The sequence below is a fragment of the Polistes canadensis genome, unplaced genomic scaffold (genome assembly GCF_001313835.1).
Source record: "Polistes canadensis isolate GaletaPanama2010 unplaced genomic scaffold, ASM131383v1 scaffold_84, whole genome shotgun sequence".
NCBI lineage: Eukaryota > Metazoa > Arthropoda > Insecta > Hymenoptera > Vespidae > Polistes > Polistes canadensis.
Genome location: NW_014569631.1, coordinates 22,405 through 44,140, shown reverse-complemented (window position 1 = coordinate 44,140; position 21,736 = coordinate 22,405). Strand labels below are relative to the sequence as shown.

The 21,736-nt window shown below is 36.5% G+C and overlaps 1 protein-coding gene across 5 annotated transcripts in view; it reads right to left on the bottom strand.

Moving 5' to 3' along the window:
- Nucleotides 1-21,736, bottom strand: part of LOC106786826 (telomerase-binding protein EST1A) — a 94,861-nt gene that overhangs the window by 57,432 nt on the left and 15,693 nt on the right. For all 5 annotated transcript variants that reach the window (XM_014748627.1, XM_014748629.1, XM_014748628.1 and 2 more), the window contains one exon: nucleotides 17,920-18,065. In XM_014748627.1, the coding sequence (XP_014604113.1) occupies nucleotides 17,920-18,065 (146 nt within the window). The remainder of the gene's footprint in view (nucleotides 1-17,919; nucleotides 18,066-21,736) is intronic.

The following is a 21,736-nucleotide window of genomic DNA, read 5'->3' as shown; positions in this document are numbered from 1 at the left end:
CGTAATAACGAAGACCGTGCGAGCATCTTACCTCCGATCTTGGAAACTCTTAAGGTACGAACGTGTTTATGCTTGACAATTATAAATGTATACTAGTGTATAGACGTGAGGAATACATGCATATAAATATGTATATATATATAGGTACGATCACTTTAAGACCGACAACGAGTATTAAATAAATCTAAAGATCGCACCATTCATTAATTCTATAACCATGCTACGACCATTTCGTATCGCTTAAAAATCACGTCGTTATAAGGGGATTTAGAAGGAGAAAGAAAGAAAAAGATAAGATTAAGAACATGGAAGTGGAGAGGGGGTAGAGGGTGGAGGGGGAGGGTACGGGGATAGGGTTGGAAGAGAGAATCGAGACTCCCATATTATCTCGGAAGATCAGGATTACGTGCCCACCGAAACCCGTTCTCCGTCCATCCTCGTGAGCTACCGAACCTTTTCTCCGGGCACCCTGCAGTTTCATATCCCTTCTCTCGTTCGCAGTTTTAACCACCCTTCCCATTTACTTTTAGCGTTGCACAATTCATAGTTAATCGTGTACGTCCGAAATACAATGTCTGCGTAATAAGAAACTTTCGTACATTTTTCTTCGTAGATTCTTACAAAAGGGAAGCTTTGTTATACTTGGAAAAACAATTATTTTGTTTTCTAAGAATATCTCGTACAAACCTAATGATTGTATTTTAAAAGAAGGACAAAAATCTGAAAGAAAAAAAGGCGAAAAAAAAAATAAACCAAAGAAAAAGAGATAAAAAAAAAAGTATAGGCGAAACAGATTGAACAGACGTCCGTTACTGTGCAACAACCTGCGATGCATGCGAGCGCACAGGTTAGCTGAAATGGAGCGATGCGATGCGTTAGACGAAGAAAGAGAGAGACGAAGGAAGAAGCGGGTGCATTGCGCTCGGGCAAGTGGCCTTGACGTGGGCCGAGTGGCGAGGGCAAGGACGACTGCTCGAGGGAGATCTCTCCTCTCTTTTTATTCTCTCTTTCTCTCTCTCTCTCTGTCTCTCTGTCTCTCTCCCGCTCTCTCGAGCGCCAGCCACACGGCAGCATCAAGCACGACAACGCGGTAAGCAACCGCGCCCGACACACTCATGTTCAATCTTCTATTTCTCCTCTCTTCCTTTATATACATAGACGCATACATGATATATATATATATATATATATATACATATGAGTTTGTGTACGTCATATGATGCTTCTTATAAATTCTTATCCCTTTCGAAGGACTCATGTGGATTCTCTTCTGGCATAGCGTATGATGATCGACATAGTAAAAAAATCCCTTATTGACCTGTTTGTATTTTTCCTCTTCCCAGCATGTTGCTTATAAACACCTGAACCGAGATCGTCTTATATTTATTTTTTTTCACTGGAAAAATTTGTTTATCGTATAAACATGTATATTCATTAAATCACATGTATAGTATATTATTATGAAGATCCTGAAATTTCCAAATTTCTTCAACGATATTTTAATTTTCCCCAAAATCGTTTATATCGATTCTAACAAACAACAACAAAATTGCTACTAGCTGAACAACATATCGTATTTGGAAAAATAAAACGTTATTTTTTAACAATGGCGATGAAAGAATCATCGAGCAGGTCATTCATGGTAAACTGGGTGTTAGTTGGTGTGCGATACGGAATCATGGAGGACGATGCAGGATCGTAACTCAATAAAGGAAGAAAAGAATTGCAAAGGGACAATTCTCTGCAGCATACTCTCCATTCTTCCTCCAGCGGGACAACGAGATCGTCGTCCCTGAGAGGCAAGAGTTGGCTCCTCGAGTCGTTCGAATAATTCATGACGTCGCGATCTTACACGCGAAAATAGTTTATCGAGAGGGCTTCTGAGGTGGAAAGGATGAGAAAAGGAAAAAGGCTCGATCGAAAATCGATACACGTGCCGATAATACACATACGCGTACAAACGAGCCAAGAGGAAGATGATAAAGAGAGAAAAAGAGAAAGAAAATAGGGTGAGAGGAAGGGATTCGATCTTCTCATGGGGGTGGGAATAGGTGGAAGTTGATTGAAAAGAGTGAGAGAGAAAGAGAGGAGAGAAGGAGACAGACAGCAAGAGAAGAGAATGGAATCCATACGACATCAACCACCGTGAATGCTTGCACGCTGACAAGGTACAAAAGCCATCTTTTTTACTCTAACCACACCTAAACGTCGACTGCGTGCAACCGTCAGGTTCGAGGACGTTTCAAATGTCAGCCCAATGATGCATGGGCAAGTCCAAAGCGACGTTCCATCGTCTTGGTCTTCTTCATCTTCTTCTTCTTCTTCTTCTTCTTCTTCTATTTCCCCTTCTTGAAAACGTTTGACTGGCAATGCCACCGACAGATACAACAATAAAGGGATATAGCTTTCTGGAAATGCCCGAAAAATGGCTTTCAGTATTGGGGGGAGGAGAGAGAGAGAGAGAGAAAGAAGAGAAAAAAATAAGATGAACAAGGGAGAATGGCTTTAAATTACACATAGTGGCCTTGAGTGTTATACAGTAGCAATCATGCGTCATCACTCAGCTTTGAGTCACTGCATTCTTAAAGGACACACACGTTTTGTTCGATAAATACAAATTCAAAAGAAGTTGGATAATCGAAGCAGAGAATAATAGAATTATCGAGTACGATCATCGATACAGAAGAAACCACAAGAATAAATGTTTTATTTAAATTGGACAATTTTAGCATGTCGGATAAATAAAGATAAGTTCGTAATGCGTCAATGAAACATCTGCCGGATGACAAAAGTATACACTTTTGTTATATATATATATATATATATACATACGAAAATGACTGAAAATAAAGAAGCAACAGAGAGTGCGTGCATGCATACGTGCGTGCAGGTGAGAACTCAAAGACGATATATTTGTTTTGATACATATTTGCAGAGGAGGATTATAATTCGCGCCTCGATAGGAGCAAACAGTGGAATACGTTTTGGTTTTACGAGGATCGCGTGCCCATCTTTCCCAAGGGCAATCCGTTCTTCTCTCGAAGTGCGAGCGTGTGTGAAGAGAAATCGAACTTCGCGGACTGACCACGTAAAAACTCCCTCTTGCTTGCATGCAGCCTGTTTATTCTTCGTCGATCGATACTCGTCAGGACGCAGAAAAAACTTGATCGAGTCCGACTAATGAACTGGATTCATTTTTGTTGTCCTTATTGAAATCACAATTTGAAAAAAAAAAAAAAAAAAAAGAAAAAAGGAAAACTAGACCTATCTCGTCTTGATAATAAAACATTTTTCTAAGAAATTTTTATACTCGTTCAATCGTAATAATTATTTTTAATTTAGCATGATTATTCGCTTTACGATTGGAAATTTTTCTCTAGCAAGTTTTTAATGTACCAAGTCATCTTCTGAAATAAGAATATCTACAAGTATAAAGCGAAAAAGTGTATGAGATTCCCTTCGTCATTTCGAGTCATTTCGAATGCGAGTCATTTCGACGAACGAAAAATAATCATAAAAATAATTTTAACGATGCGTGGGATATCAGAAATGTAAACGTTATTAAGTATAAAACCGAGCTTAGGCATAAAGAATACTCAATGATAACGATAATGTTGGAAAGGAAAAGAGAGACATCAAGATAATGATTAGCAGAAAAAGCTCTCTAAGAGTCGTTGGAAATCCATGATAAAAGTCAAAATGGCTAATTAGCTTAAAACCACATTAATAGAAACTTAGATAATTAATTGTACGATCTTATGCGAAATAAAGTAAAGCAATATTGCACGGAACAGTGCATTACAACCGTGTCGTGAGACGGTAATAATTGTAATTAAGATTAGAAAATGAAAAGGTATTGCTAAGAACATATTATTGCTAACGTTTAAAACAACATTAGCACGTTCCTTTTAGAATGGAAAAAAGAGAAAAATAAGACAACGGAGAAAAAGAAAGAGAGAGAGAGAGATTTCCAAGCAAGCAAGCATAACTGGCGCTTGCATTTAAATCGCCTGGATATTTTAACTTCATTAATTTATTATGTACGTACACTCGTTGCATAGCGAATGCGCGCCACTCTTGATTTATTGTCCGTGCTAAAACACTGTCCGGCTCGCGCCTCAATAAATCTTCAACCCTTTGGACAGGAAGAGGAGCAGAAAAGAACTACTACTTCGGTGCCCCCTGCGTGGAAAAAAAGTAGTAACGTTCTTTTACATCACTTAACTTATGAGGGACTCCTCGAGTAGATGAGGAAGATCGAAAGACGTTTTCTAACGTGGATAACTTGAGCTTTCGATCTCGTAGCAGCGATAGTGTATCTACAATGTATATATATATATATATATATGTACCTACATATATAAGAACGCGAATGGAAAAACGGAAGAAACATGTTCCAAGGGAAAACGTTGGATATATTAAAGATTAGAAAAAACAAGAAAGATGAAAAATAATTCAAAATTAGAAATAATCTATCAGACGAGGGCACGGTCGAATATTAATTTCAAACTCTGACGCACTTTCTTAAGCCTGGTATATACAAAATCGTTGGCTCTTTTCCGCGATGGATATTACAAGCCGCGCCTTCGAGAGTGTGATCGTCTCCTCCTTCTTCTCGTCTTTCACCAGGTCTCACCCACCTATCTCCTCGCACCTCGCGTCCAACCTCTCTGACATTAAAATAATTTAATTTAATACCCGGCAATTCCGCTTATTGCCATTGCAACATCAATTTTAATAATAGCCATCTCAGTGAGATCCTCCCGACACCCTCTGGGTTTGCATCTGGACGATCAACCATCGCCGAACGCTTCCTGCCATCTTATTCTTGGGAACTTGATCGAGCATGTTCATGCGTCCTCGTACATTCGTCTTTCAGATCCAACAATACTCTTCTTATTCCTTGGTGAAACTGCTTTCGGCGTTAATAAGAAATCCATAGAGTATTTATAAAAATCGATATAATCCTTGAACGTTTAATAAATTTGATTAGCAAATGGAAAACCTATCAGTTGATCGCGTCCATTTCATCTCTATCGATTTCTTCGCTAGAATCTTAACCGGAAACGGAGCAAAGGCCCTTCATTAAGCCTGCGCACCGCCGGCTTTTCTGGGATAGCGATATCGACAGTACCCCGCGAGTACAGGACGTTAAATTACGCGATGTCCGAGGCAAGGAGAAAACGAGAGCAAAGAGAACCAGATACCGGACGCGCATTTATATCGGTGCATTAAGCCTGCGCATTGCAATGCGACGTGCTGCACCGCAATCCACCTCTATACTTCTCCAGCCGGTTCGCCAATTGTACGATTACGCGTGTATTTACGGACAGATATAAATCGGACTGATATTTTAGAAAGAACTTCCCTTCCTTCCTTCTTTTTCTTCTTCTTCTTGTGTTTCTCTTCCTCTCTTTCATTCTTCTCCAACTCTTTCCTTCACTTTTTCCATTAGAAACCTCAATAAAAATTCATTTTTTCTGTCGATTCTCTAAAATGTTAAAAACTATAGTGTAATTCATTCTACTCTTCGATAATTTTGGAATTATTTTTCATCCTAAGAAATGTGAACTCGAGTATTCTTATTGAAGGATAATTGGTCGACATGCAGAAACAACAATAGCAACAACGACAAAAACAACAAAGATCAATAATGGCAACGCAACAGCAGCATCAAACAGCCTGTAGCTATTTTTGTTGTTTCTTCTCGCGGACAGATGGTAGCCGGATCGCGTTACAGAAATTACCAATTACCTATAACATGCAATTTCTACCTGCCCTCGCTCGCTATGCTATTGTATTAATACGCGGCAACTACGTGGCACGACTGAACTTTCCTCTTCACCTCGGCATTTCTTCATATCATGATACGCACATAAGAATTTTCAATATATCTTGCAAAGTTTTCGCCAAACGTGAATCCTTTAGAAAATAAATCCCTCGATACGCGAGGTCTGTGGATAGTACAAATAAAAAATGATTGGAAGATGGATCGCGAAATCGTTAATTGTCGTCTTTATTACTCTCCCTTGTTCTAGGTTTAAAAAACTTGATTATACCTTCCCACACAACCCACCTTTTCACATCTCTATGATCAATAGTTCATGGTCTTCAAGTATTGGCTCACTCATTGTTGTTTAACTTTAGTGATCGTACGGGATCTAATTTTATTTACGAAGCAAGGCATTTGACTGAAATCGTTAATTATCTTTTTTTTATTCATTGCTCTTAGATAAGTGTACAGTAGTATTGGTGACCATTGGAAATCATTAGAATGGGATCGATAATCACTGTTCTATATTCATGATAAGATTTATTTAAAACCAATTTAAATCCCAATTCTCGTTTTCGAGTTCCTACTTTTGTATTTTTTATTCTATCCACAAATAGCGAAAAAAAAAAAACATTGGAAAAGTTTATAATTCATTGTCAAATTATTATTAACGCGTATATATATCTGATTCTTAATTTTGTTATAACTTCATTATTTGTTCGAGTTTCATTTAAATATTTTAAGAAGTATTTTTGAGATTTCTTAAATATTTAAAAACAACCACGTACAAAAATTCCATTTTTTCAAATTGTCACATGCATGCACATGAATTTTTCTTCAATCTTCGATCTATTTCAAATGAGCTAATATTGTATTTATCAAAGATGTCAAATTCATTATCCAAGTGTCGAAAAGAAAAATGATAGATAAAAGGACGTTCTTATTTTATCAATTTCCTTCACTTTTAAAAGTTCAATACTAAAGTAGATATTCTGTGTTCTCCCGAGTCAACGTTAATGCCGCTTTTGTGAAGCGTCGAGAAAATTTAATTAAAGAGCTACTTCTGACAGGACGGTAGAACGTCTAATTGAAAATCTCTCAAATACGTCCGTTTACGAACAAATTTATCGTGGAAGGATATTTTCATTACTTAGACAATAACACTCGATTGCGATTACTATAAATATCGTTAGCAACGGCTGATACAGCAATCTTCTTACTTTCTTTTAAATAATGACAACACACACCTATTTTCAAATATATTTTAAATATTACATAAAATATGTCGTCCAGATATATCTTGTCTACCGATATTTAATAATGTTACAGAATATTACATATAAGACATATGCGCTATTAATTCCCATATCAAAGATCTTTAGTCCAAATAGATAACTTTCGCTAGACGTTATCACGTAAAAGTTTAAAAGGACACAAAAAATTTGTGTATTTTTTCAAGTCTAAATTTTAATATTATATTTAAATTTCTTGTAAAATCATTTTAATTGTAAAAAATTTCAATGTAAGCTTAAAACCCAACAATATATTAACACATGATAAAATATATGATTCAGGTTGCGAAACGTTCGTTTTTAAGCGAATCTTTTTGAATACACATCATTCACGGAAGTCAACAGAACATCTTCTCCAAGGGTTAAAAAAAAAAAAAAAAAGAGGGGAAGAGAAAAAGATTATTTGCCAGGAAACGTACTTGAAAGTCAATAACTCCGATGTAGCCAATGAGTTTTGAACCATATGGAATTATTTTTCAAACACACTGGGCCTGGGGCCGTGTGTACTTATATGCAATATTTGCAGCCCTAAAATTTTATATCTCAATTCCAGAACTCTCGACTGGTACTTTACTCGAGTACCAGGAACCTCTACTCGTATATCCCTACGATATAATCGATCGTAATTATTACCGTTCTTAAAAGTCAAATAACGACAATAAAAAGGAGAAAAATTGGTGCGTACGTATAAAGTTAGAGAAAAAAAAAAAAAAAGAAAAAAAATAAATGTTTTGTAAGCCATATTAAATGACTACTGATGATACCTTTTGTTCTGAACATTGTTTGCATTCTATTTGGCATTCTTTGCGAAGCAACGCTAGTAGGTTAACCTCTGTCGTCAAGCATTATATCTTATTTACGAAGGTATGCGTTAATACGCGTTTGGACATAGCACGTGTTTGACCAGCGAATAAAAAAGGGCCATTTTCTTGAGCTGCTCTTCGAGTGACTCTTTCCTCGTAAAATAATTTCTTCCGGGTTGAACGAAACTTGGGCCGATCGAGTTGAGTTACAATCTCGACTTCAACTTGAAGCTTCCTCGATTGGGAGGGGAGTTTTAAAATGAATAAAATTAATAATCGGGTATGGAAATTTTAATGGAAATAGTTATGGCACACGTCTCGTTTCTTGATAATCGTTGATGTAGTCATGTTAATCATACTTATTTCACAATGTTTAACGTATTTAAACATTTTAGAACATTTTCATATATTACAATTATAGTCTTCTCGATATAGATCATAATTTTACAAAATTTCAAATTTTTTATTCTTTATATATATATATATATAATATATATATATATATATTAATTATTTATATATTATATATATTAATCAATGAAAAATCTACTTAAGAAAGTTCGAGCGATCACGATTCACGTCCGATTCTGTTTCGTATGTACGAGAAAGATGACTTAACAGGATTCAACAGGAGGATCATTGGGATTGTAACTCAAGCTCGACCTGTTTGCATAATATTCGTTACAAGGTGCTTCCTAGCAAAACAGTGACGAAAAGACTCGGGAGGTTCCTTGAGAAGTACGACGGAAGAGAATGAGAAGTAATTTGCCAACGCGATTTTCCAATCTTTTTTTTTTTTCTCTTCTTTTTTGTCTTCTTTTTCTTCTTCCCCTTCCTCTTCACCTCTTCGTCATCGTCTTCTACTTCTTCTTCTTCTTTTTCTATCCACGAATACAGTTATTATTCCTACTCAAGAGTTAAGCGCTTCCGCTACCACATACATATAATATATTCCCACGAGTCTTGCTTAATTAAGAGATCGGCGGGAGGTCAGGTGAGATACGGCTCTCTTGGATTAAAACAAAAAGTAACCTGCGTCTCCTTCCGCACAGAAAATGGATTAAGTGCATAGAATGATTAGGATGCTTTATTTATATGAAAAAAAAGAAAAACGAAAAAATTTCAACAACAAAAATAATGTTTGATTCGATAAGGAAAAAAACAAATGAGAATTAATGATCATGAAAATCATTAACTTTCTATGACACGTTTGACTTATAGTAAACAGAAAAATGTCAGGAGGCACGTGTTGTTTGCTAAAGATCGATGATATCTAACGAATTTTCTTTCGAGACAAACATTATCTATTTTCCAGGAAGTCTGTTCGTGCATCGTATAAACCACCGTTTGCGGTTTATTATTAATAGGACGACAAGATCGCGAGGCATTACGTGAAACACACAGCTCGTCAAGTTGTAACTGGTTCCGTTCCGAAGATAGACTCCCTCATCTATCTCCAACGATGCACCACGTACGAGAAGAACACGAGCAACCGCGGCGGCAGCAAGAGTACCAACAACGACGTTTCTCTCCTAAAGAAAGAGAAAGAGAGAGAGAGATAATGAGTGTGAGAGAGAGAGAAATAAAGAGAAAATACTCGGTACACATCACCAACTCGCGATGATGGCTAGCAAACCCATGGTGAACGGCTGTGGGAAGAAATAGTAAAGAGCACCAGGTGGGAAAATGACAAATGTCATTACATTAAGCAAGGCGCCGTGAGTATAGGCTATAACCTATGAAAAATTATGCGATCTCGAGCAAGAGAGGAGCTACCAGAAAAAATGATGACTACCAAATTAGAAGGAACCTCTAATTTTGTGTTAAGCTTCGCAAAAGATTCATTCGTAAGATTCATTGTAAATTTGTGTGTGTGTGTGTGTGTGTGTGGGAGAAGAGAGAAGGTCAAGAACTCTTCTTTGCCAGAAGCTTATTTCGTATACTTATATCGCAAAAGTAATGTAAGAAAAAAAAACTACATCAGGCGTAATGGTTTACAAATTCTTGATAAAATGAGAACGCTAATCGCAAGGAAAAATCTACAAAAAGAATTTCATTTTTGCTAATATTTCATTAATTAATTTATTAAAATGTTTAAAATATTCTCCTGGAATCAGTAGAAATTATCTACTAGGATAAAATATAATCATCCGACTTAAGAATTCATATCACAAGAGCGTGCATCTTTAGAGTTCCTTGCGGATTCGAATCGATAAGCCTACCATGCGAGATAACAAGAAAATAATCGGTCCTTCGTAAGATATCAAAACGCGATCTGGCCACCGCCATCGTCGTTGTTGTCGTTGTCGTTGTCGTTATCGTCGCCATACGTTCCTCTCTTTTAAGTAATCCACCTCGCACGCAATTTACTCGGCTTAAAGCAGCCTATCCGTAGCCGATCTCGAAGCACCATTATTCTCTTCAAGGAGAGAGAAATTTTTTTTTTCGTTCTTTTCTTTTCCCTTACAAGCACATAAACCTCCAATCAGATTCGTTTAAGCGACAAACAAAGTGTTAATGACCCGTGTCTCTCTCGTAGAAGGATCTATCGCAAAGATGCCGGCAACTCAACACCAAAGTCTCCACAGTGACTCCTACTACCATCCTATCTTAGCGTTTTTACGAAATTTCCTTATGTTACGTGTAAAAAAAGAAAAAAAAAAGAAATAAAAGAAAAGTTACGCAAGTCTAACCCTCCGTGATACTAAGAAAGATAAGATCTCTGAAATAGCTTGCTTAGAGGACGTGGCACACGACGAGACACTCAAATATACGAAGTATCCCCGGGAAGTGAGGTTGTCTTCTTTACGAATCTTTTTTTTTTTTTACCGAGTCCGACGACTTCACGCTCGACAAAATCCACGAACAGACTCGAGATGTTCGATTCCAGCGAGGTGAAGTCGCCTGTGCCTTCTCGTTTTTCGGTACGTGAGTTTCTTTCTCGATGCTCCCGAACCTGTCCCGAGTTTCGTCGCGCTTCACGCCGAACCGTATCTAATGACAAAGCAACGCCGGTCGGGGATATCTGTGAATAATTGAAAGTGTCACGGAATATATTACATTAATTAGCGTGAGGGACGCGTGTCGGCACATGGAGGAGAGTCGTCTTCCAATGCCATCGGTGTCGTCCCTCCTATGGGATTCCTTTCGAAAACGTGAATAAAACTTTGTCTAATGATTTTCAAAATCGAACAAACATTATCAATTTTTGTGAGAAATTAAACGTTTCGGGGGAATATCAATAAACGTTATTGTTAAATTCAAATTAAAGTATCAAAAAAAAAAGAATATAAAAATCTCGAGTAAAGATACTATAAGAACACGCGGATAGATATGATAAGATAGAAAAGGAAGATGATATCATGACGAATCTCTTGAATCACAATAAAAGAAACCCATTCGAATTGCGAAAGCCATAGCCGTAACCTGCAACGTGACGTACGACCGACAAACGCGACAGCCGTACCCCATGAAAGCGACAAGCGTGACAAGTGTTGAATCTGCCGAGCGTATTTGATCGTAGTTTGATACGTCGGCTCGCTTTTGTATCCGTTGCCGGCAAGCTTGTCCAAAAATTACACGTTTGTCTTGAAATATGTGCACCAAAATTATTATATAGTATAAGATTTAAGTACGATTGATATACGCGATTTATAATGAATATAATCTAGATGTATAATAAATAAATATATTTTTAGAATAATGCAACTGTTGTGTTGTCTCCGCAAATAGTTTAGAGCTAAACCGGGTAGGGGTTATAATTACAAACTCTGTTATATATAAGTAAGATTAGTAGGATTAGAACAACTATCGTAAATCGTTTAGCTTACGAGCCTACATTTTGGATTTATTACCCGGCCTAAAACAATCCGAAAAACTAAAAAATTAAGATATTGAAAACATAAACAAAAATTGAACCATTGATTCTAATTATCATTTTGTCTATGGAATCTAATCAGCAAGCGCAATACAAAATCTTCAGCTTTATCGATGTGTATGTATCATCTCAAGGAGGATGATGAAAAAGAAAAAGTAAAGACCTCCTCTGTAATATATTCAATACTTGAACTCTATTTTCTTTCTTATATTTCTTCCCTCTTTTTAATCTTCTTTCATCTTCAAAGTAAATTTCTTAAAGTCCTTACTTTTCAATAATTTATACCAACCAATTTCTCCAATTCTCTCTCTCTCTCTCTCTCTCTCTCGATTTCTTAAAAGCAATTTGCCTGACACACACTTTCTTGATTCGACTCATATATGTAGATTTCTACCTCTTAAATAAATTAATAATAATAATAAATGTTAACTCTTATCATTCGAAGTGTATTTCTCAAAGACCACCGATGTCCAATGTTATATTCCAAGTGTATCTAACTAGTACCACCAATTGTCGTATTTAAAGTACAACTTAAAGATTAAGTTGGAGTTTGCCTGCCGACAATTTTACTAAACAATTGGAGCGATAAGGGTTAAGTATTCACATTTCCAGCCAAACTCCCAGCACCTCTCACTTTTTATTTGTTCTCGTCTTCTTATCCAATTGCACATATACCTCCCGCCGTAATATTCACGAATGGTTGTTTCAATCGCAAGATAAAGATAGTAAAGATTCTCTCGTTMGCATATAAAAAGGAAGAAATAAATAGATACTTCTATAAAACTAAACTATCGCATCAGTTTTCAATTGGAACAAAATCCGATAATCGAATATGGAAAAAAGTTTTGTTCTCAAGAAAATCGTGTAGGAAGATATGGTGAATACGTAATGAATAAAAAAAAAAAGAAGAGAAGAGAAGAGAAGCTGTGGTAATGAAGAGATTGTAGAGTCAGATTGAATCGTTAAAGGCGAGAGTATCCAACGCTAAGAAGGAAGATATTTGATGTCGATGCTAGGCTAAAGAAAATGAAGGAACATATATGTACATCGGGAGTGCATTCTCTGCAAGCGAATAAAAAAAGAAAGTCGAGTTATCCTTACTTGCTCGGTAAGAGATAAGTGTGCGGATGGTACAACACCGGGACTTGGATGCAGATGATCCGAAATTATAGACATTAGGGACATTAGCCCCAGCGTTATACGATTCTTCATCTTCTTCATCTTTCTTTCTTTTTCTTTCCTTATATCTTTTTCTCTCCCTCTCCCACTCTTGCCCCCCAGTGTATCTTCCTTTCTCTTTTCCTATTTTCCATCGCGCGTCCAACATCTCTGACCACTTGATGCGCACCTTTTCAAACAGATAAGTGATTCGAAGTGCGCGTAATTTGCGGATTCGCCTCCATCGGAATACTTCGTACCCCGTAGCTTTATTAGCGAGCATCATCGAGAGTGTATCCCCGTCATTGTCCCTTATCGTGAGTTCTTATCAAGCTGAATCAACCTCGAGAGGTCCTTCGATCGAGCTTCCATCCTTCGCTGCCAGACTACGTAGGATATAATTTCTTGTCTACCGTCTGGGAATCTTTCTTTTTTTTTTTTCATTTTTATTCTTATTATTTTTCTTTTATATGCATTTAACGTAGTATCTCTTCTTATTCTCAATATGAAGATTCCTAACTCCACGAGAGAATCCGATAACAGACAACGTCCTTGCATTTTCAATCAGACAAATTATACTTGATCTTATCTCGAGATACGATTAAGCTATTTCCTCTTTCGTATAGAAAACTAATCTATCTTTATTTTCATCGGATATTTTCAATTATTCCTTACGTTTATTTTAACTAATCAATAATCTAATAAGATTTATAAGATTATTCACATCAGTTATGATTTTCTCGTAAATTAATGAATAAAACTCAATAAAAAGGACAAATTGGTACTTCAATATAAGCAAACATTTAAGAAAAGAAGACATTCGAGAATGTAACGAGAATTACTTGTTTTGCGAGCTTGATTTGAATAAGCTCCTATTCCGATCTGTTTGAGCAAAGCAATATTGTTATTTATTCATTTTAATTGCAAACCTTCAAATTTGTCAAGGAAACAAACGTAAAAAATGATTGATATAATAAAAAATTAAAAATATATTATAAAAACATTTATAAAAGTAAGCATGATTTAGATAATACATTAGAATAAAATCAATTGAGCATCCCGAAGGTTACTATAGCGGTCGTTTCCTTTCAAAGCCGCTTCTATCAATTACTTCGCTACACGATACTCGTTAGTTCCATCGATCTATTGATCGATTGATCGAGAAGCGACTTGTTTCAAAGAATTTGTCGTCCAATTATTCCAAATAAATGATCACACATTTATGGTATTAACAGAACTTGTAAACGGATATTATTTTAAATGTAGCGAAAGTATTTCATTTATAATGCACATACAATATAACATACGTATAGTAAGATAAATATTAATAAATAGATCCTTTAGATTGCATTTTCAAAAATTTTGTAAAAATGAAAGTTCATACTTGCATACATAAGTTGGTAATTCACGCTCAGCGATTCTTTTATCGATTTATAACATTATAAATATAATTCCAAATAGATTATTCTTACTTTATGATTAACTTAAATCGAGTAAACAATATTTGTGATCTAGATATCCCATTAACGAAAAAGATATCTTACTGTTAGTATAAATAAACTTCTTTAAATAGATCTCGAAAGCTTATTAATATACATAATACTTATAAATAATAAATTTATATAAATATCCCAAGATGATATTAAATAATTATTTTCTAGATAATACGGAGTAAAGGAATTTGTGTAAAATCCTCCATAAATTATACTGATTTTCGCGACCAAACACGGTGATAAGACGTCAGTGAATAATTGAACGAAGTTGAAAATCGGATTATATTCAAAGAACAAAGATAGGAAGGAAGGCGACGATTAATTATATTAGTCACTATGGCAATTCACCAAAAGACGAGTTTCTTCGAGAAGATAGGAAGAATATCGAGATCTAGTAATGACCGAATCGTTTAAAGTTGGAAGAAATCGGTGAGAAAAGTAAGAAAAAGAGAGGAAATCAAGAGAAAGGTTATTTACCCCTTTTCCTAGGGAATCTCTTCATCGTGAACTAGTATAGTCAGAGAAACCTGGATTATCTTGCTTCTCTCGGAGCAATATCTTCGGCTACCGCGCTTGACAGTCCCGAGTGCTTTCGATTCTATTGCCGACAAAGTGGATCTGATGGATGTCTCGAAGATGACTCGACGATTCACCGAGAAACGTACGTACGTTCGAACGAGATAGATATTTCCCACTTGATGCGAAACGTAGCGCGAAATGAAAGACGCGCAGCTACGATAAAATATACTTAAAATATATATATATATAAAATGATAGTCATCACCTGTGAGTTTAGAGTACATTCTCTAAAAGAAAAACTCAACCAATGATTCTCGAAAGATATTATCACAATCAACCGATCCTAATCAACATCGAGTTAACGTTAGTTCGATAAATGAGAGATTTATCCTTGTTCTCTGTTAATTTACAACTTGTTCGTAAAACAGTCGCGAAAACTTTCCAAGATATAAGACTAAATGTTTTTTTTGCACGCGAATTCAAGACAGAATGGGACGCGTCTTTTCTTTTCTTTTCATTTCTCGGTGTTTTTATTTTTTATTTAAACTTTAGGAATAAGTTATTCATTATTATTTTGGAAGCACGACTGAGAGAAATAAACGTATGAAATATAACCGAAGGGATGCGTCATAGTGGTTTAAGGATGATGAAGATACACGTCCTAACATTTCTCGATATCGACCGCAGACTGTATTGACATGCATGCATAAACCCAATGGACCATCACCAACAATGTTTACGATTTCAATTATTGGTCGAATCTGATGGACGGTGATCACCATGATACCGATCGCTTCCTGGTGGCTGTTTACACTACCCACCAATGGTCACATTCTACGTTCGAACAGGCATACATGGAGAAGCTACGATCGGAAACGATTCGCCATGCTCGATCATCGAGCCAGTAGCGGGATAATTAAAGCTCAGCTCGAAAACAGTAAAGGTTGGGTGAACTGGTTCGTTAGCGTGGAGGACAAGAACACGATGGTGAATCGAGCGCTCGTAATTTATCAGCCTGTGATACCGCTGACGCGATGATAATTAATTATTTCACATTTTTTTCCATTTCCTCTACGTGGGACAATGACGACCAGAATGACGATAACGATATGATATCCAAATATTACATCAGTATTAATGGAGAAAAAGTCATGTAGATAGGAAAAATTATCAACGATTAATGTATGAATGTGCAATACCATGATGTACTATCGTACCAATTACCATGTATAATTTGTACGTGTGGATAATGCAATTTTTTGATGTCGAAATATTAAAACAAATTTATTTCATTTTTTACTATTCGTAAGTGCTCTTTTAGTGACAATTTTCAATTCCTAGTAAATTACGATATTGCGTGTATTTTTACAAAAAAAAAAAAAGAAGAAGATATAATAGCTTCTAAGAAATATCATAAATGTACAAACAAAAAATTTCTTCGGAAAAAGTTTGCGTTTAAACCGCTTTCAACGTCGTCAGCAAGTGAAGTAAGTACGAATAACACGCCGCAGAAAAGTTTTACTTCGAAAATAGAGCAACGAAGAAGCAGCAATGACTCAGAGAGAATTCCATCCCCAGTGGAACTAGTCTCCCCCCTCCCTCTCTCTCTCTCTCTTTCTCATGTAGGAATTAGTGATAATTATAAGGGTCCGGTGGCTGCACGCAGGTGTAAAAAACCATTCTCGTTGACGCGGAGAGCTGGTTTCGCGCTAAAAAGACGACGAATCCCGAAGGATATGACTCACGGCGTCTTTCAGGATGATTCAGATGCTAAAGGTAGAAGGTTCTCATGCGAATATGATGGCTTTTGATTTTCAAACTGAAATGTTCTTAATCACAAGTTAACATGTAACGATAATTACAGGTAAAACGACGTTTTTACTTGGCTGCTAGAGATTCGATCGGCGTTGAAAAAAACCAACAAAAGCGATAGATAGATTTAGTGGGCGACTTAGCGCTGTACGTGACAGGTGGCGATTAGTTTTATTACCACTAAAGGATCGTATTCGTCTTACGACGATGCACCCCGCTTCTCAAATGATTTGCCTTTCCACGAAGTATCTCTCGTAAAGCTAAGCAGTCCCCCCACAGAATTTACGGTCTGCGTTCGTTCAGCCTATAAGAAGGTGGCGTTCGGTTAAAAGGGCTAAAACTTTTAACGCCCACATTATCCTTTCGACGATTTCTACCTGATTGGACAGCCATGAGCGACCTCCATAAATAATCTCAAAAATAAAGCAATATGTGGCCCTTTAAGATATACATTATGTATGCACGACAGCACTGCAAAAAAAAAAAAAAAACGAAATCTTAAACGTTCGTACTTTCGTGAAATTTCTCAGAGAAGATGATAATCAATATGATCTTGCAAAGTAATTAGTCTCATTTGTAAATGCTCGCATCTTTGTACGCGCACAAGCATGCATAAAGCATGCAAAATATCGCGGTCTAATCAAATCTCAATGGGTATTCTTCTACATAAATCCTGACAAATCATTTAATAAAAGAAATATCATTTTTGTAGATCATTTATATCTACTTTATAAGCAACATTTACAAGCATAAGATTTTATAATAAGAGTTACCAAATGTTTTTATTTTGTTTTTAATCGAGCATATACGAACTGTAACAGCATCAAAGGGACGTGAAACAATGAAATCTCTCAGAAACATTCTACCTTGTGCAATAATATCAAATAATGATAAGAGATTGGACATGAAAAAAGATTCAATCTAAAGTACAAGCAAAGCCGTTGTCGCGACAACTTTCTGTTCCTCTTAAAATAAATGTGGTCAGTTTACGGCTTATCTGCTTGAAAAGTCGAGTTCGCGCGCTTTTATCGATCTATCCTCGCTGGTATCTTACACTGCCTTTTTAAGAGATTCGCTCGGAGAGTAAAGTAAGTTTCTTCTCCGTGAAGTTCTCCGTTTCAAGACACGGAGAACACATAAAAACATTCGAAAATGATAAGAGATTCGTGCGATTGAGATAAAAGTTACTCACCCTTTAACTGTGTCGTCTCGATCGCGAACATGTTCAGAGCCAAGAGTTGTAGCAAACGCGTGCCAGGAAGCGGTAACGGCGAGTGTTGCAACAGAGCTCTGAATTCTTTTAACATCTGTACGCCGGCCTCTTGAAAGGTTTCCATTCTGAAAAAAAAAAAAAAAAAAGAAAATAAGAAATATAAAGACTTAATACTTTTCATATCTTATTTATTTTTCTATTTCACAAATAAACATACACGTTTATTTCATCTAAACGAGTCTACATCATGAGAGAGATCAGTGTATGTATCCTCGATAAATAAAATACGAGTTCATATCATTCGAAGTATGACTGCGAGATATACGATATAAATACCCCGCTTGACGGGAAAATCGATGCGACTGGAAGATTGTCCGGTAAATAAATGAAAACTCATCCGAAAATACAACCAGCCCCACGAACGTTCGATAAATTATACATCTTTTATAAGCTTCGGTCTGGTTAACAGTCGTCTTCAAAAATTATCCAAAGCTTTCATGATATTGAATATATCTTCAAATCAGTTTAATACTGATATTGCTAATCCTCATCGATTAAACTAATTGTCATATTAGGTTCCATGTTAACCAGTGCATAAATAGTAGAGTACTGAACTGTTTTATAAGGAAGCACATCTATTCACGAGAAAAGTTCAAAGGTCTTTTAACATATTTATATTACCCGTTAGGTAAATCGTATATCAAAGACCCTAGGTCAAGTCAGCGTTACAGCCACTTAAACAAGTAGACTACCAGTAAACAAATGAAGCCGCCACGATAATATAAAATATGACCACTTTAAATACGTGAATATATAATATATAAAATATGCATCAAAATGCAAGATATTTTACTAGAGAAGATAGAATGTAAAACTTATTACTTTATACCGAGTTGACTTTTTCAAGACAGAAGAAAAATGTAAAAACAAACTACCTTAGAGTGCTACCTTAAAAGAACAACAGAACGAAGTACGAGCACGTACAATAATAATGCTAATTGTAAAAGAATGTAACAACTAGATAGAAAGACAAACGAGAAAGCAAGTTACTACCGATGGACTGAATAAATGCGATGAATATTAAGCGAGGCTTTTCTTAGTTGAAGAATTCTGATCTTTTTCGATAGCGTATATTTTTCCTATACAATCATTTGCGATGAATATGAAAACGAGTCGTTTATAAACAAAACAAAACAAAATAAATAAATAAAGTAAATTGTAAAAATCTTTCATATTTCTTCGCACGATAGGACAAATAATTTTGTGATTTCTTCGACGCGTTCTCAGAATATCTATATTTTCTCACGTCAGGCAAGAGGATTATTATCTTATTGATTTTTAAAAATTTTTTCTTTAATTGCGAGGCGAGTGCAATGCGACTTCGCATCGGTTTATAACCTTTACTTGATATAAATTCGCTATATTTTATATTTCCCCTTAGCATTGCCAATGAAAAGGTACGTACGCGTATTCAATCTGACAATCGGTTAATCGTTCTCTTTGTATCCTTGAATAAAGATGGAAGGATGGGCGTTCCAACGGTCAACGTTTTGGTACGAGAACAATGCCGATATTGATTTCATCGTGATACGGCATGAGAGAAGGGAGAACCACGAAAGGAAATCTCAATACTAATTATTATCGGTATATAACCTGTAATAGTGTCGTCCGTATCTTAGAACACAAACTCGGAATATAGATCTTGCCCTAGGCAATTCCAAAACACGAGTAACGTGGCGTGTAATATATTTTATAAACGCGAAGTGTGCAATACGTGTGGGCAATGATTAGTAACAGAAGCTCCTTAACGTGGGTGTGCCCTGAAATAAGATACTTCACAGTCTCTCTACCTAGTACTAACCTTACCACACCCGATCGAATGACCGGTTTGAAAATTACATTAAAAATATTACATCCATTGTTATTCTTTTTTCATTCATTTCATTTTATGACCAATCTTCTAATTATATTCATTATAATCCAAGACATAACAGAATGTATGTCTTGAAAATAGTTATAGTAATTTCTTAGATCTTTTAAAAGGTTACATTCTCGGCAGTGTCCGGTCTCCGAGAAAGTTTCTTATAGTACCTGCGCGTCCATTTGATTGAATGTATTTTACTGGTCACACACCGCAACCAGCTTTTATTTGCCTGTTCGCCGTGACCAAGTGTGTACGCGTTCATATATTCTAATGTATCTAATGATCGTCAGCAACTGGTCGACAGTACGCATGAAGCCTAAAGCGTTTCAGATCCCATCACTACTTGTGGACTTAAGCCAAGATAGAATCCTCATAAAGATGAAAGAGAAACGACGGTCGGTATCGTTTCTAGACGTTCATTATCTTTCCCACAGCCTTTCCTTTTCCTTCTTGTCTCTTCATTCTTTTCATCTTCATCTTCATCTTCATCTTCCTATTCAGTCGTTATATAGCACGACGCACAGTGGCAAATTTACAATACGTAACAGCTCATTCGACCATTGTAATCCAAGAAACACATGACGTAAGCCTTTCCTCTACACCCCTGCAGTTCTTGCATTAACACGTGCACCAGGTCAAGCAATGACATTGTTTAAAGATTAGAATGATACCTGTTCGGAGTCTATCTAACCAAGATAAATCGTACAAGTTTATGTATACTCCGTATGTATGCGTTGTGTTAATAGGGCAAAGAACTCCATCTTCCTTCCTCTTTTTATTTCTTTCCTTAACCCCCACCCCTTCTCTCTCTCTCTCTCTTTCTTTCTCTTTCTCTTTCTGGCTAACGTTCTCTCTCTTGTCGTTTCGACCTCTTGGCGATCGGTCGTGCGACGTGTCGACGTACCGTTAACCGACGGAGAATTCTCGATCAGACCGTAAAGAAACGTCCCCATGCCTTTCCACAACAGATTCGTCGTCAAGCGGACCTTTCCCGTGAACCAAGAGAAGTTTGTATCGGTATCTTCTTCTTACGAAAGATCGTAAGAGTACATCGAGGACCTCCCTTCCTCGATCATGCTTCTACACGATTCTTATAGCACCTATTCTAGACGAGAAGAGAGAGTTAAAACCGGAGTCAGAGCATATAAAGACGTTTGAGGTCGACCACTGGTAATCAGCCTCCAATCGCTGAAACGAAGCTGGCGATTACTAAGTGCGCTGAGCGTGCTTAGATCGTTGCAGAAGCAGTTAACGCGGTTGCTATCCCACGAACAACGCGACTACTGAAATTAGATACTCCAGCCGGAGGAATTGATCAAGATGCATTCACACGGTTGTCCGCTTTAACGGCCATTTTATATTCGTCAAACACCGTTACTGATAGAACAGCATCCTCATGAAAAGAGAATAAACGAAATACCATGCTCGTAATAAATCCGTATCCAACACTCGATTAAGCTCGCTTGTTTGCAATTAAAAAGGATAATTGCGTGCTAACGCATAAAGAATAAGCAAAAGGATAAAAACGAGAGGACGAACTTCTATCGATATTTGATTGGAGTTCTCGGCACAGTTAAGCCTACTTCTTTATTAACGATCCGCACTTATTGTTAGATCCAAGAATATTCCAATTTCAAGATAATATCGCAACAGTGCTGCAAGGCTAGTCGTGTTCCCGCGATCGCCTGCCCTTATTTATTTCATCTTCTAGTGCCCAGTCATTGGATGGAAGGAACAACCCTTTAATCGACCTCTTCAATTCTCTTCCTAATATATCCAATTACGTATTTGCACGGTCTCTTCTACGGTAATAAATTTATTTTACAACTATCAGTAAAAAGCACGTTTCTTGCACAATCGTTTAATCGTTCG